General features: G+C 41.6%; 1 protein-coding gene across 1 annotated transcript in view; it reads left to right on the top strand.

The window, feature by feature from the left end:
- Nucleotides 1-273: 273 nt before the first annotated feature.
- The window catches only part of RFX8 (regulatory factor X8), a 31,817-nt gene continuing 17,763 nt past the window's right edge, over nt 274-14,327 (top strand). Inside the window, exons 1-7 of the mRNA XM_062515040.1 lie at nt 274-365; nt 3,683-3,806; nt 6,514-6,575; nt 8,058-8,144; nt 12,355-12,405; nt 13,179-13,181; nt 13,883-13,943. Of these exons, the coding sequence (XP_062371024.1) occupies nt 274-365; nt 3,683-3,806; nt 6,514-6,575; nt 8,058-8,144; nt 12,355-12,405; nt 13,179-13,181; nt 13,883-13,943 (480 nt within the window). The remainder of the gene's footprint in view (nt 366-3,682; nt 3,807-6,513; nt 6,576-8,057; nt 8,145-12,354; nt 12,406-13,178; nt 13,182-13,882; nt 13,944-14,327) is intronic.

Below are 14,327 nucleotides of genomic sequence, written 5' to 3'. Positions count from 1 at the left end.
GAGCGGGGCTGTGCGGGGCAGGAACGGGGCTGTGAGGGGCAGGAGCGGGGCTGTGAGAGGCAGGAACGGGGCTGTGCGGGGCAGGAACGGGGCTGTGCGGGACAGGAGCGGGGCTGAGGGGGGCAGTCGCGGGACAGGCGCGGGACAGTCGCGGGACAGGCGCGGGACAGGCGCGGGACAGGCGCGGGACAGGCGCGGGACAGTCGCGTTACCGCCGTCCGTTACCCGACGGCCCCGGCGCCCACCGGCCCCGGCCCCTCCATCCCGGTCCCAATGGACGACTCGGAACAGCAGCCCGTCCCGGAGCCGGCCGAGATGGCCTACTTCGGCCCCACCTCCCTCACCTACCTCCCCGTTCTCCAGTGGTACGTGCCGTCCCCTTGCCCGCTGCTTGCCCCGAGGATGGAGCGGGGAGGTGGCGCGGCTGTCCCCGCTTTGCCGGGGAGGCTCGCAGGATCTGCCTTGCCACCGGGAGCGTGGGAGTCCTGCTTTTAACTCTTCTCGGGGTATCGTAGGGCAAGAGTGTGGCTCGCTGCAAAGGCCCCATCATCATGGTGGTGCATGAACGATACCAAGAAAGCAGGGAAATGTTCCTGAAAGACCATCTCCTGCCACAGGCCTTATGATATGGAGGTGGTCTGACATGGGGGAAAAGGGATTTTGTCTCAGCCTGCCCGGTGGCTGGGATCTGGCCCCTGGCAGCCATCCACTTGGTGTGCTAGGTAGGGAAGCTGATGAGGATCTCCCTGGCTCAATCCCTCCTGCCTGGTGTGCCTGGTGTGAGAGCAGGTGGCACACTGGCACTCAGGGTGATGCTGGGCGTTTGACATTCTCCAAGGTTATTTTTACTTCAGATGAAGGTTGAACTCCTTAACGAGACACTTCGTGTAGTGGAGGAAGGTTGTCACCATTGTTTTCCTGGGCTTTGAGAAGAGCATCATCTGCCCTGTGACAGCCAAAGAGAAACCAGGGTTACTTGACTTCTCTCCCTAAGCACAGACAGTCCTGCTAGTAAATAATGTTGAAGTTTTTGTGAACCAGTAACAACACATACAAACTTTTAACTTGTCAGCAAGTAATCTTAAATAATTTTACTCTCTCTGTCAGACATACTGGAGCAGTGGGAGTTAGTCTGTGTTTTCACTGTGATATAGATACCACTGCTCCCACTTTAAAAGGACTGAAGGAAGAGATTAATACAAGGTCATTCATCCAACAGGTCTGAGACACAGCATAAAACTGAATCATAAGCAATCCTTGAAAGGATGAACTAATGTTTGTTTTTCATCATGACAACCTTCTTTTGATGTTTTTAAAAATTTTAAATGTTTTAGATTTTAATGTCATTTTACAGTTGGTACATTTCCAATAGCAAACCAGATTTTGGTCCAGAAATGGTTTAACATCAGACTTGTCAACCTGTATAGTGCCCTGGATGCTGAGTGTTCACACAGAATAGGTGGCAAACCCTAAATACTTGGAGTCTATGTGAGGTCCTAAAATCAATTGGATGAAAAACCCCACACAGTGTGTGGATACACAACTGATAAATTGAGGAGGTCTTTCCCACGTGCTTTTTCTTTAACCTCTACCTTTTTCCCTTGCCACACTTTCCTCTTGATTTATTTATTTATTTTTTTTTCTTTAGTCACAATTTTGTGGTGATACATGCTATAAAATCTCAGTTTTTGAAAACCTTGGGGCTAATAAGCAAGAAGACGAGTGCTGTGCTCTTCTGTGTAGATTGTTTTTCTGGTATAAATATTTTTGTGTGATATGTCAGCACTAAGAAGGTGTTTGGCTAACTATTTGAAAAAGATTGTCAGCTTAATAGACAAAAAAATTCACAAAATGGAATTCCCAAATACTTTGTCACTAAGCAGTTAAATGCTGAGGAAAAACTATCGGCAGAAATCAGCTACTGGAGCATGAATTATTTTCTGATGAACTTCCAATTACTCTTGTGGTGTTACATTAAGGATGAATTTGAACTTAAGATTAATCTCCGAGACTGCTCAATTGTGAAGGGTTTTCAGAAGCTCTAGAAGAAAAAGAATTTCTGCCTGTTGGGAGGCAGAGCTCATCAGGCCTCTTATGTAGAATAAATATAATTTACCTTTTAGCCTGATGATGGGAAATACCCCATTAGATCAGCTGATCCCCCATCTTTGGGTGCAGGTTCCTGCTCAGGTCTAGTCATGAAGCCCTTGCTTTTGGAAAGTGGGGCTGGAGTTGGTGAGGAGCTGGCAGGAAGCCCAGCACAGCCTCTTGGGTTGCTGGGTGAGGAGATGGTCTTCAAGGAGGGATAAGTGAGGCATTTGGGGGTCTTTTGCTCGGCAGAAGGAAAGTTGGGGGAAACAGACAGCATTCTTCAATGGAAAAAGGGGAGGAGGAACAAACAACATGTGAGGTAAACATCATCAAGCTGCACAGAGACAATATTCTTGTCCAGTCTGTTCTAGCAAGCCAATTTGCTGTAGACCTTATCCACTGTCTACTGCCAAATTAACTAAGATAAACAACTGGGTTGCCTGAAATCAGGGTACTAAAACAGAGGATGCTGATTTAAAATCCAGCTGACCCATCACACCCAGTGAATGTGAAAAGTCTGCTTTCCCAACCAACATGATTGTCCGTAAAGACACAGTGAGTAACTGGCACTGTGCTGCACTAGCATTAAGCTGATAAATTAATTAAATATGCATAAATAATTTGGTAGAATGGAAACGGAGAGCAAGAAAGCACTGTGATACAAGCAGTGTGTGTCGTGCTTTGAAAATTAATCTCTCTGCCCCTTTGCTTCAGCTCTGGTCCCATATTTGTACTGTTGCCTATTATTTTCTGACATCAAAACCACTGGCATTATTTTATAATTAAAGATCATTCTTTTCCTGGTGAAAGTAATATCTTAGGCTAATAAGTAAACTAGTTTACATTTGCCTCACCTTATTCACACAGGTAGTTGCATTTACTTGACTATGACCATTTTGATTAGTAGGATGAACTAGGGATTTGATGAAAGGATGGATATTTAAATACCTAAGCCTGTTTCAGTTCTGGCAGTTCTGTTATATAGTAACTGTAAATTAAAAATCTGTTCTCCTATTAAACTTGTCCTAAAATCAGTGAGGTTATATAAAAATAGAAAGTAGTTCTTTATGGTTTGTGCACTCTGTCCCAAAACACCATATTGCACATCTTAGGTGGAAAAATGTTCATATTATTATTTTTTGTATAGTTAACACCTTTCTATTGAGAAGAACAAAATTAGATTATTTGATATAATAACACTTTGCGTATGAGAAATTCTAATACTGTCTGTATTGGTGTTAATGTTATAATGGAATTACTAAATTGTATTATTTAAATTTAAAAATTATGAGAACTAGTTAATTTCTTAGCAGAATCTCACATGGACCTCTCTTACATGTTGAAAACAAGGAAAATAGGGCTTTAAATGTTAGGGCTTTAAACAGAGAGTATGTGTATATATATTTATATGAAAAAGTATATTATTTCCCAGGATACAGATTAACACAAAGAAAGTAGCTTTTTTTGATTCTATGCTTCTATAAAATCAAAGTGACTACTAGAGTTCACTGTAAATTTGATGAACTATAAAAATCGAACAATTCTTTCTTCTAACTTTGACATAAACCAATTGATGATTTTTGTTTTAAAGGCTAGCTGATAATTTCTATTTGTGTGGAGGATGCACTGTACCCTGTCGGCTACTATATGAGCTGTATATTGAAACCTGCAATCCAGATTTCAAGATTCAAGTACATCCATCCACCTTTGGAAAGGTACAGAGTAGATAGGATACTCAAGAGAAGATAGGAATACCTTAAGAGAAAGTCTGATCATCAACTATACACACTGCATGTCAAAAGACATTAATTAACAGAGCAGAAAGAATATGTCATGAATTATGCTTGTGTGATTTGTAATGTGTTTCTGCTAAACCTTCATGTAGATGTATTCAGAGGAAAGTAGTGTTTGGGATGGAGCTTATTTTCTTCAGGGAACTGGTGTATGATACTAGCAAAGATTTCTTCTTGCCAATATATTTTAGAAAGTTTTACAGTTTTCTTTTTTTAACAGCAGAAAGTTATACAACTCATTCCAAGGAGATGATTCTTCAGTCTTTAAAAGATAACTTCAGTTGTTACATAATTTTATATTTTCCCTTTTCAGAATACTTGAGGAGATTTTCCTCTAAACATACCTTAAAAATTGTTGCAGAATCATCCAAGCAAAACAAATGCAGACGTAGAATTGAACCTCCTTCCAATGGTTCCACTTTTCTGTTACATAGAGGATGATACAATCCATAGAACAATTGACACTTAGAAATCCCAATTGCAAACAACACCCATAGCCATTCAACCTTTGTTAACAAATTAAGGAAGATAGAAAGCCTTGTGATTATGTTCTGTTCAAGGCTTCTTATTTAGACTTCAGAACTTCCTATTTTTTATTAATTCCCATAGTAAGAGCTACTAAGCATTGTTTTAACACAAGCCCAGATTAATTTAAGTACAAGTTGTACCCAAAGTCAATTTCATTTTTGTGGCTAACCCCATTCTAGGAATCATTTATCTCAATTCAGCTGAATCTAATTTTTTTTTACTGGATAAGTTAAATCACTTTTGCTGAAAATTAATATTTGAGTGAGTGATCTGGTGTGATTTATTACCACAGCTTAATGGATCATCACCCATGAGCTAAGACTGTGGGTAGAATTTGCCTGGCTCAGCACAGACATTGGTCATGAAGCTTGTCGGCTTAAAAATCTCTAGGTAGCCACTAGAGAGAAATAAGTAGTTGCACATGTTTCCTCCCACTAAATGAGTCACCTCAGACAGCTAAGATGAAAGGGGCCTCAGAATTGCTATTTGTTTTTTCCCATTGACTATGTAGTCTGCAGCAACTATCTTGGACTTCTTTGCCTTGTAGCTGTGTGGATGAGATTAATCCTATGCTGCCTGTACCCTTCCAGTGCTCCAGCACAGCTGAGTTACCACCTGTAAACAAAGCCTTGTTGTGGTTTATCTTCACGTGTTTTACTTTTGAGCTGGGACAGGCACAGATGAAGCGTGACTCAGGTCACATGGAAGACCTGACAAGCCAGAGCTGCTGTGGTGGGCTGGTGCTTGCAACTATTTGCTCACAGCCTCAACCAGCCCAGTGTGCTGCAGTGCAAGTTGACACGTCCCAGAGCAGCTCCCCAGTGCCTTGAAAGGATCTGTCCTTCTGCAGCAAGAGAATGGACCTTGTAGCAAGAAGAGGAGGAGAGCAGGAACTGCAGCAATCCTGGTTTAGCCTGAGTGCATATGTAATCAGTTACCACAGCCTATAATGGGCTAAGCTATTAATAATTTACCAAGCTGTAGTGACCTGACTGTGCTCCATGTGTGTAGACTGCTTGTGCAGTCCAGCCCTATGTGGATCAAACTACGGGATTGAAGACACTACTTATTTCATCTACCCTATCCCTCTGGCAAATACATCACTGTCCCTGCAAGAAATGGCAGCGGGAGGAAGGATATGTCTTGTGCCACAGAAGCCCCTGTTTCATAGGCTGTCCTTTTAGAAGAATGGGATTTTTCTAAACTGTCAATTTGAGAAAGGGAGCAGATGGGGTGGGTGCAAGCAGAAACATGCAATGAACAGGTCCATCATAAAAACCAGATGTGCACGTGGATGAGTCCTGTCTCAGGCCTTTGGACCAACAACATGCTGTGCACAGAGTCCATCCTTTGTGCTTCTGAGTGGGGACTCTCCTCACTCCTCGCTCCTCACTAACAAGGAGTAAATCCTCTGATCCTGTTATATTGGGAATATTAGAGTATCCTGGGTTAGTCCTGGACTCAGGTATCCTGAGTTAGTCTCTGTATTCACAGGACAGCTCATGCAGAATAACCTTCACACAGCACTGTGGATTATTGCCCTGGCAGTATATAATTACTCTGTAGAGCCCAAAGTTGGCAGATGCCGCATGACCTCAGTTCACACCACCACAGTGGTCAAAAGGCTGTTTTGCAGCTTGATGATTCAGGTCCCTTTAAGACAGATAAACCTGGCCCTATCCTGTCAGTACACCTTCCAAGAGTAAGTGGGGAGGTGAACCCCATTGTGTAAGTCCTTAAATGAATAAGGCTTGAAGGTCTGGCAGAGGATGGACCATCACAGCACCTTCCAGTTCTCCCAGCTGATTGATCCTGCCCTGGCTGCAGGGGGTGTCTTGGTGTGAGCAGTGTTTTCGAGTACAAACTATAAAAAAAATTCCTACCTGAGAGAGGTAATCCCTTAAATTACTTAGCCTTGGATTTGCAAATGCCTGATTGAGTTTAGTTCAACAGTTACCACTTGAGAGACATGTAAGAACAGGTAGCCTGGAAATGATGAAAAGCAAACAAAGTGATTAAAGATAATAAAGTGCGCCAGATACATTTTTGCATGTAAGAATGAATTTTCCAAGTATCTCTAATTTTCTGTTTGTTTATACAGCTTATACAATTAGTTTTCCCAGGCCTGGTGACAAGAAAGCGGACCACAGCAGGGAGTATCAGGTTTGTGTCCTTTCTTTGAAAATGTTATTTATAACTATTCTAATAAAATTTTAAAGTGGCTGACTTTTCAGCCCCAGCACTGTAATATGGCAGCTGATTTGTTGGTTGCAAGTCTGTAACACAACACAAGATCCAGAGTAATTCATGGTGCAACTAAGGATATTAACATAAAATTACTTCCATGAAAACCACCACATCAGATCTGATTTGGTAAGGCATGAATTCCAGATTGGAGTGCTTTTTAAAAGACCTTAGTGCTCCAATTTGTACTGGCTGTTAACAGCATGGTTTGCACGAAGCATCTGCCAGACATCCCAGCCTTACTGAGAGCCCTTCAGGCACTGCATCTCTAGGCCAGGAAAGAGTGGATCTGGGATGCACAGGGATGGCAGCCATGATGAATGCCTATATTGTTCTTTTTGTCTTTGCACACATCCATGGAGTGACCCAGCATATACTGATGGTCAATGAAAATGCTGTACAGTTTCAAACCATTTAAATAGGACAACTCTGGCTCCTCCTCCTAAATGTCCTTTCTTTTTCCTTCCCTCTCTTCGAGAGCACAGAGAGTTTGATATTTTTTCATATCCAAAGTTATACACACAGGCTGAACATCTAGACTAGGAAAGGGGATGTTTTAAGGTCATTGAGACTGAATAATTTGACAAGCATTTTGTGTAGCTGTCAAGTATGGGCTTTGAGAACAACATGCCCTTACTTGGTCTGTGACTTGTCTCCACTAGTCTGGACTTGCTATCAGCTTGTGCCAGGAGATCCTTTACTTTGGGAATGCCTCACCTCAGACACTCCTAGGCTCCTCCTCACAGCAGACAGGATTTGGGATGGTGTTTGGTAGCCTCCATGCTCTCCCTTGCATCAGAAGAAGGTTCCCTGCTCCTGGCTGGGGGTGCCCCAAGCCCCACTGCTCCCCTGGCTCTGGGTGGCCCAGCCTGGGAGGAGCCAGCTGGTAGCGCCTTGGCAGCAGAGGTGGTGGCTCTGTTGGTTACTGAGCTCAGATAAATCTTAGAGAAGGTCTGGCAGTTTTCTTGAGTTTTAGCTTGCCATGACACCTATGGGCCACCCAGTCACTGAGCTACTGTAAATGGCCAAGGAACAGCTACACTAAGTCCTTCAACTTCTGTGGGTCTTTGGGGTCCTCTGTCTGCTAAGAGTCTGGTTCCTGACCTCACTAACTGTCCTGTACAAATCTGAGGCACCTACATTCACTAGCTTAAGTTTTATTTCATTTAGGAGAGGGTATAATTGCAGGACAAAAACTGTTAAAAGGAATTTCTAAAAAAATTGTGTAATTATTTTCTGTTTGGGAAAATAAACATTTAACAGAATTTTAAAAACAAATATACCTTTTTTTACCTGATCTTTTCTTGATTAAATAGAATGATCATCTACTTTCAAAAGAAGATTATGAATTATTTACTGACTTGTTGAAAATCATACAGTTAATATTTTTTAATTTTCTAGATATCATTATGATGGAATAGCTATCAAGAAGGAGTCTTCCTTTTATGCACGTTTTTGCTGTCTTCTGTATGAACAAAATTATCTCAGGTTTGTTTTTTAAAGTGTTTTAATCAAAAAATGTCACATGACAGTCTGTATGTTTTCTGTCCATGAAATTCTGTAAATCATCTGTTGAACACTGACAGTAGCATTATATTTTTCCTCTCATTATAAACACTATGAAAGTGCTGTATCCTAATAGACAGTCTGCATTTTGGAAACAGACACTGCCTAATTATACTTCCTAAAATTGGATGTTTTAGCCATGTAGATCTTAAAAGCGGGAACTCATGCTGAACTTTAAAGAAGGGCTTAATATATTGAGACTCTAAATGGGAGCTCAAAAAAAAGTATTGAAATGGCTTCTTGACATTCTATCACCTTCCTCATTAAATGGTAGGCTGAAGAAATGTATTAAAGCATAAATGACTCTGCTGTTTTGAAGAGTCCTACACACAGTCATGTTATCTGGGGTTTTTATTATTTGAAACAGTACTTCAAAAACACTTCATTCACTTGGTTTTAAAATAGCAAATTTTAAAATCACCTCTTGTAAGAGAACATTAAAAAAAATATGTAAGAGAAGCAAAACTGGATTGCAAAACTTAAAAGCCTAAAATGAATGTAAGATACTATGGTGGGTTAAAGGATAGATAGGAGCATGTTGTGGGCAGGAAAGGAAGAATTCTTATGGTTGAACTAATGGTTCAGATAAACAAACCACAGGCTTGAATTTCTTCCCAGGGGAAAAAAAAAAAGAAAAGAAAAAAAAAAAAAAAAGAAAGGAAATTCTGCCATTCTGCAACAGTTTTGCACTCCTTTACACTGAAGAAAAAAATTAGGTGCAGTCTATACCTTGGACTTTGACTCATTCTCTTTTAGTCTTGTACATTACTTTAGTGTGTATATGGGTAAATTCTGTAATTGGGTTTCCAATTTTAATATGGAGATAGAACATTATTCTATGGCATGAATGCTAGGGGCATATGTGGTGATGCTGAAACTGTCTCAGTGATATTTTATATAATATTTACTTAATCGAGTGCATGTTTTGGAAGAACATGGGAAAATTACACCCATAGGTTTGTTGCCTTTCTCCACAGGTTTTAAGGCAGGTAATGTTGCAGGAGTCCATAGAGGGACAAGGGTAAACATTGAGAAAGGACAGAGGATCAGGTTCTGTAGATGATTAACTGGCAGTCTGCTGTTGTGAGACTAAACAAATTATTCATAGGAAATTTGAGGCTGGTTTCCCATGTCATGCTTGCTGAAGTGATATCCTTCACTTCCTCTGTGGTTTGACGCCCACAATGAGGAAAGGTCTTGTCCACTGTTTAAGGGATATTACAGGACTCTGGCTAAGTCTCTGTTGGTGTTTCCTCTTCAGGCAAAGAAAGGTGTTTCCCTGAAGTATCACTTAAAAATAGAAATCTTGATGGGCATGAAAAGAAAGCTGATGGTTCTGGTCATATGAGAGCTGAGAGAGAACAGAATGATTTGAATTGTTGCTCTTTTTTCCTTTCATGTAGAAACATGAGGAAAAAAATATAAAGTAGGAGGAACCGAAGTATTAGCTGAGTTTGGAGCAGGTGCAGAAAGAAGGACTGTAGCCACTGCTGGGAGACAGACACACCACATATAGCTTCTGTCTTTGGCCATCCTCATGGAAATGAGCCATCCCCTCCATGGGCTGGACAGCACCCTGCAGGTCATGTTTAACCATGGGACCTGCTGCCCTGGCTGATGCAGGCCTCCTCTTCACCAGCTGCAGACGTGCCTCCCCAGACACCTACTCCTAAAAAGCTGTATTTAATTTGGCCAAGCCAAGGAATAGGATATGTATTCCAGGGTAAGGGCTGACATCAACCAGCCCTACTGATCTGGATGTTGGTTCTTAAGATAAACACGTGTCCTATTGAGAAAAGGCAGACAGAGTTGGAGAAGAGAAAGCTCCATGGAGACCATATAAACACTCTCCAGTACCTAAAGGGAGCCAACAGGAGAGCTGGGGAAAGACTTTGTACTGAAAGAGGGTAGGCTTTGATTGGATATTAGGGAGAAATTCTTTTCAGTGATGGTGGTGAGGCCCTGGAACAGGTTGCCCAGAGAAGTTGTGGATCCCCATCCCTGGAAGTGTTCAAGGCCAGGTTGGATGGGGCTTTGGGCAACTTGGTCTAATGGAAGGTGCCCCGTCCATGGCAGTGGAGTTGGACTGGATAACACTTGATGATCCCTTACAAACCAAACTATTCTATGATTCTAAAACTTTTCAGATTAAAAAAAAATCAAAGTATTAAAGATCGTATTCGGACAAAGATCATCTTTCTAGCTGCAATAGAAAAGCCCGTTAACTACAAAATTATCTTGTCTGATGCTTCCTTCATTGAAATCAGTTTTAAGAAGACAAGGTGTTGAGGGAAGCCAGACAGCTGAAATTAGAACAGCCTCCACTCTAAATGCAGCTGGATGTCCCTGTCCCAAGCCAGTACGCAGGCCCACAACACCTGGGCAGATGGGTGTCACAATTACTGCTTATTATCTCATATAGCACAGCAGGAAAACAGAGAGAAAGCAGTAGAAAAGCACAAAACACAGCCAGAGAAGGACAAGTAGCATAACTCTGAAAGAAATAATTAGGTCACATATGAAAAAAGCATCTGCTTCAACCAAATAAGTGAGTTGATTTCCATTTGTGTGGAGTTTTGTAAATTTTTTGCAATTAAGTCATGAAGGAAATAACTCATCTTTACTGTCCTATCAGTAGGGTTCAGTACTTTCTGAAATCACCATTAATTTTTCGTGATCCAATAAAATGGATAAAACCAGCAGTGGAAAAGTCTAGATTGTTTTTTACTCAAAAATTTGAAATTTTGAAGAAGTGATTAAAACCTGAAGTTTTTTTACCTGCAAGAAGAAATTATGTTCTCATATAAGTAATCATACCTATAAACACATCAGGGTGTTTGACCTATAATCTCAATTTTTAAGAGTGCATTTGTGTGGAAATTTCCAAATCAGAGTGAAGATTTTTAATGTACCATTACAGTGCAGTCCAGTGCCAGTCTGTTGTCCAGACCCTTCTAATGGGATTATTTCTCTGGCTTGTTGCCATTTCCCTCAGGCAGAGGCCAGGGATATCTGTTTCAGTAATGAAGGTGTCCTAAATAACTACTGCGCCCTCCCATGCCTGAATAAAACCCAACATGCTGGTATTTTTTCTGTCACACCTAGCAGAGAGGAAAGTGGATCCCTGAGCCCAGCTGAGAGACCAGGGCATCCATCCAGCCTGTGGATGGGCCAAGAAAAGAATGGTTTCAAAACTATGAACCACTCCTTCTAATTACTGGATGGATACTTCTTAACCTTGTTAGGCAGCAACTGACATGGGGCTGCTAGTGAAGGACTAGTGGCAAACAATGAAGAGTGTGGCAGCTTGGGAGCTATGCTTGATGGTGTCACGGAAATGGCAGTAAGATTATAATGGTTTGCTTTTAAATACAAAGAAGGTGTTTGCATTTTGATAGTCAGTGGGACCTCGGGTGTGTCAGGGTTGGAATATATTCACACAAGGAGTGATGAGGATGGTCTTACACAGTGCCTGTGAATTGGTTCATTTAGAAATGTTCAATTCTTTGAAGATATGTGTACCACAGCTCTGATGATGGTGCTATGAAAATAGTGTAAATACATGCAACTGTAGTCAATGAGGTCTCCAAAAGTATTACAGACTTGAGGGGATATGTTATTTACTGATTTGTATTACAATGTTCCCTCTTGGAATGGGAGCTTTGAGCACAAGCTCTCCCTAAAATGGTACCTGGTCTGACTCAGAGTACAGCAGTGTTTAAAAAATGTCATGAATTTGGTTCTGTAAGAGTTGCTTTTTTGGTTCTAGTAATAAGCAAGTTTTAGGCTCCTGACTGGCTAGTGAAGCAGACCTATTATTTTTTTTCATTAAAAAAAAATGAGTTTGCTTCTAGCAAATCAACTTTTCTAATCTCTGTGTAATCAGACAGTCAACAGCATGCACATTCACCACTTCCCCTCCTCTCATTTTTCCTTTGTCCTTCCCCCTTGCATCTCTGTTACTCTTTATTTCACCCCCATTGTTGTACTTCCCATTTTAGCTTTAGTTCCCACCCCATAGCATCGCCCAAACTCCACAAGAGAAGATGGTGAAACTCCTCGTGGTTTTATTGTCACCCATTTTCCCTTTGTCCCACCCATCTCCTCTTTTGTGTGTTCTGTCTTTACCCAGGCACTGCTCTCCGGGGGAAGTGAGCATCTCTGATGTGCAGCCAAGCACCAGGTGAGTCCCAGCCCCCTTTGCTAACAGTGGGAGCACACAGAACTGGTTGTTGGTGTTTCAAAGGTATTTGCACTGATCCATCACTGAGCTCCTGGCTGGCTGCTGGGGCACAGAGGACTCCTTGTCTCTCCTGGATGTCCCTGTGTCAGGGGAATGGGGAGCCAGACTGCCGAGGGAACCAACGCACTGGAGGCGAGCGATGCTGATACGTGTTGCCATAGTAGCAGCAGCAGAAGATGCAGCTGGCCGCCTTCTCAGGGAGAGCAGGAGCTGGAAAATAATCATTAATTTTATTTCACAGGCTTTAGAAATCTGCAGGAACGACCTATTTGAAAGAAGTGTTATGAAACCTCTCTACTTACAGGTGTTTGCTTTGTCCAGCACCACTTCTAAAATGTCTGGGGGAAAGAGTCACTGGCAGTACCAAACATACTCAGCATGAATGTTGTGCCCTGTCTCGGGCAGCCGAATTGTTTGTTTTGCTGGAGCACAGCCTTCATGGCACAGGGTAGGGCAGAGGGAAAGGTGGCAAGGGCCAGTCCTACGGATGGCAGAGAGTGGAGGGGGAGCATTTTTAGTGGCTGGAATTTACAAGCAGATAAGTTGCTACATTTTGTCCTCTGTCCCTTCAAGAGGTATGGTGGTACCCTAGTTTGTAATGCATCACAGCAGTGAAACCCAGTAGCCAGGATCTGATTAGATAGCCTGACACCCTTCCAAACAGCCAAGTCCAACAGGACCCTTGAGTCTGAAATGCCTTCATAGACAGTGAGCAGGTGTGAGTAGCAGATGGAGGCTTGACTGGAGACATTCAATTTTTGCAGCGTGTCCCTTTTACTAGCAACATTGCCTCTCCCTCTGCTACCATTAGCCTCAACAAAACAGGCAGGGAGAGAGCTATGGGAAAGTACAGCAAGAAAGCAGCCTGTTGTGCCTGCTTTCTGCAACAAGACAGTGGTCAAGCCTTTGCAGGTCGAGGTAAATTCTGACTGTGTGGAACACCATGGCCAACTTGCAAAGTAAAAGGGAAGCAGTCAGAAACAAAATGCCATCTAAACTTACGTGTGATGCAGAAAATGTAGTAACTGTGAAACCCAAGTTAAAGAATCATAATATTTTTGCTATTTTCATATTTGCAATAGTAATTAACATTCCAAACAAACCGCAACTACAAATACAAACCCATGGTTCTGGTGCAAGAAGTTCAAAGACATTGCACTGTTGAATGGTCAATTGCCATTAAAATGAGTGTTTCAGTTTCATCTTAAAATTCAGAAGTTGGTCCCAGATTTGTTAGAAAATCATGGGATTTCCAAATGATAGGAAAGAGAGCAGGGTTTGTTTCCCAAATACAACTCTCCAACCTAGTGTAGTCTATCCAGTTTGAGCTCATTTTCTTACTAAATACATAAACAAATCAATGAGTTTTTGAATGTTTGTTTGGTTTTCCTCTGTTATATGTGTTTTATCACCATAGAAGTTCCTGGAGTTCTGAAAATGCAGCTGATTACAAGAAGAATAGACAAAAAAAAGGAACAGTGAGTTTCAGATACATTAGATATAACAAAATGTCTACCTGCATGTTTAATTATAACTGCTATCTAATATGTTCTGATGAAATACAGCTAGTCCATCTTCTTCAAAGTAATCTTGGTCTGTGTAATCTTGCTACATGCTTACTTCCCCCGCTCCTATTTCACTCATCAGCTAAATATTTCTGTTGTCTTAATGTCAGCTCAAATAATTTTGTCTGTGCTGAGAACAGAAATTGTGGCTGACAGATCAGATTTTGATTATTAGGGGAGTTAGTGGGGAATAAACTTCCTTGCCTGAGGCCCACCTTAACAGACCCTCATGCTGTTGAGACAGTGCCTTTTCAACATGCTCAGAGTTTATTGTTATGAGAAATATTTAAATCCTAG

This window comes from Cinclus cinclus, chromosome 2 (assembly GCF_963662255.1).
Source record: "Cinclus cinclus chromosome 2, bCinCin1.1, whole genome shotgun sequence".
NCBI classification, from domain to species: domain Eukaryota; kingdom Metazoa; phylum Chordata; class Aves; order Passeriformes; family Cinclidae; genus Cinclus; species Cinclus cinclus.
This window is presented reverse-complemented; position numbering and strand designations above follow the sequence as displayed.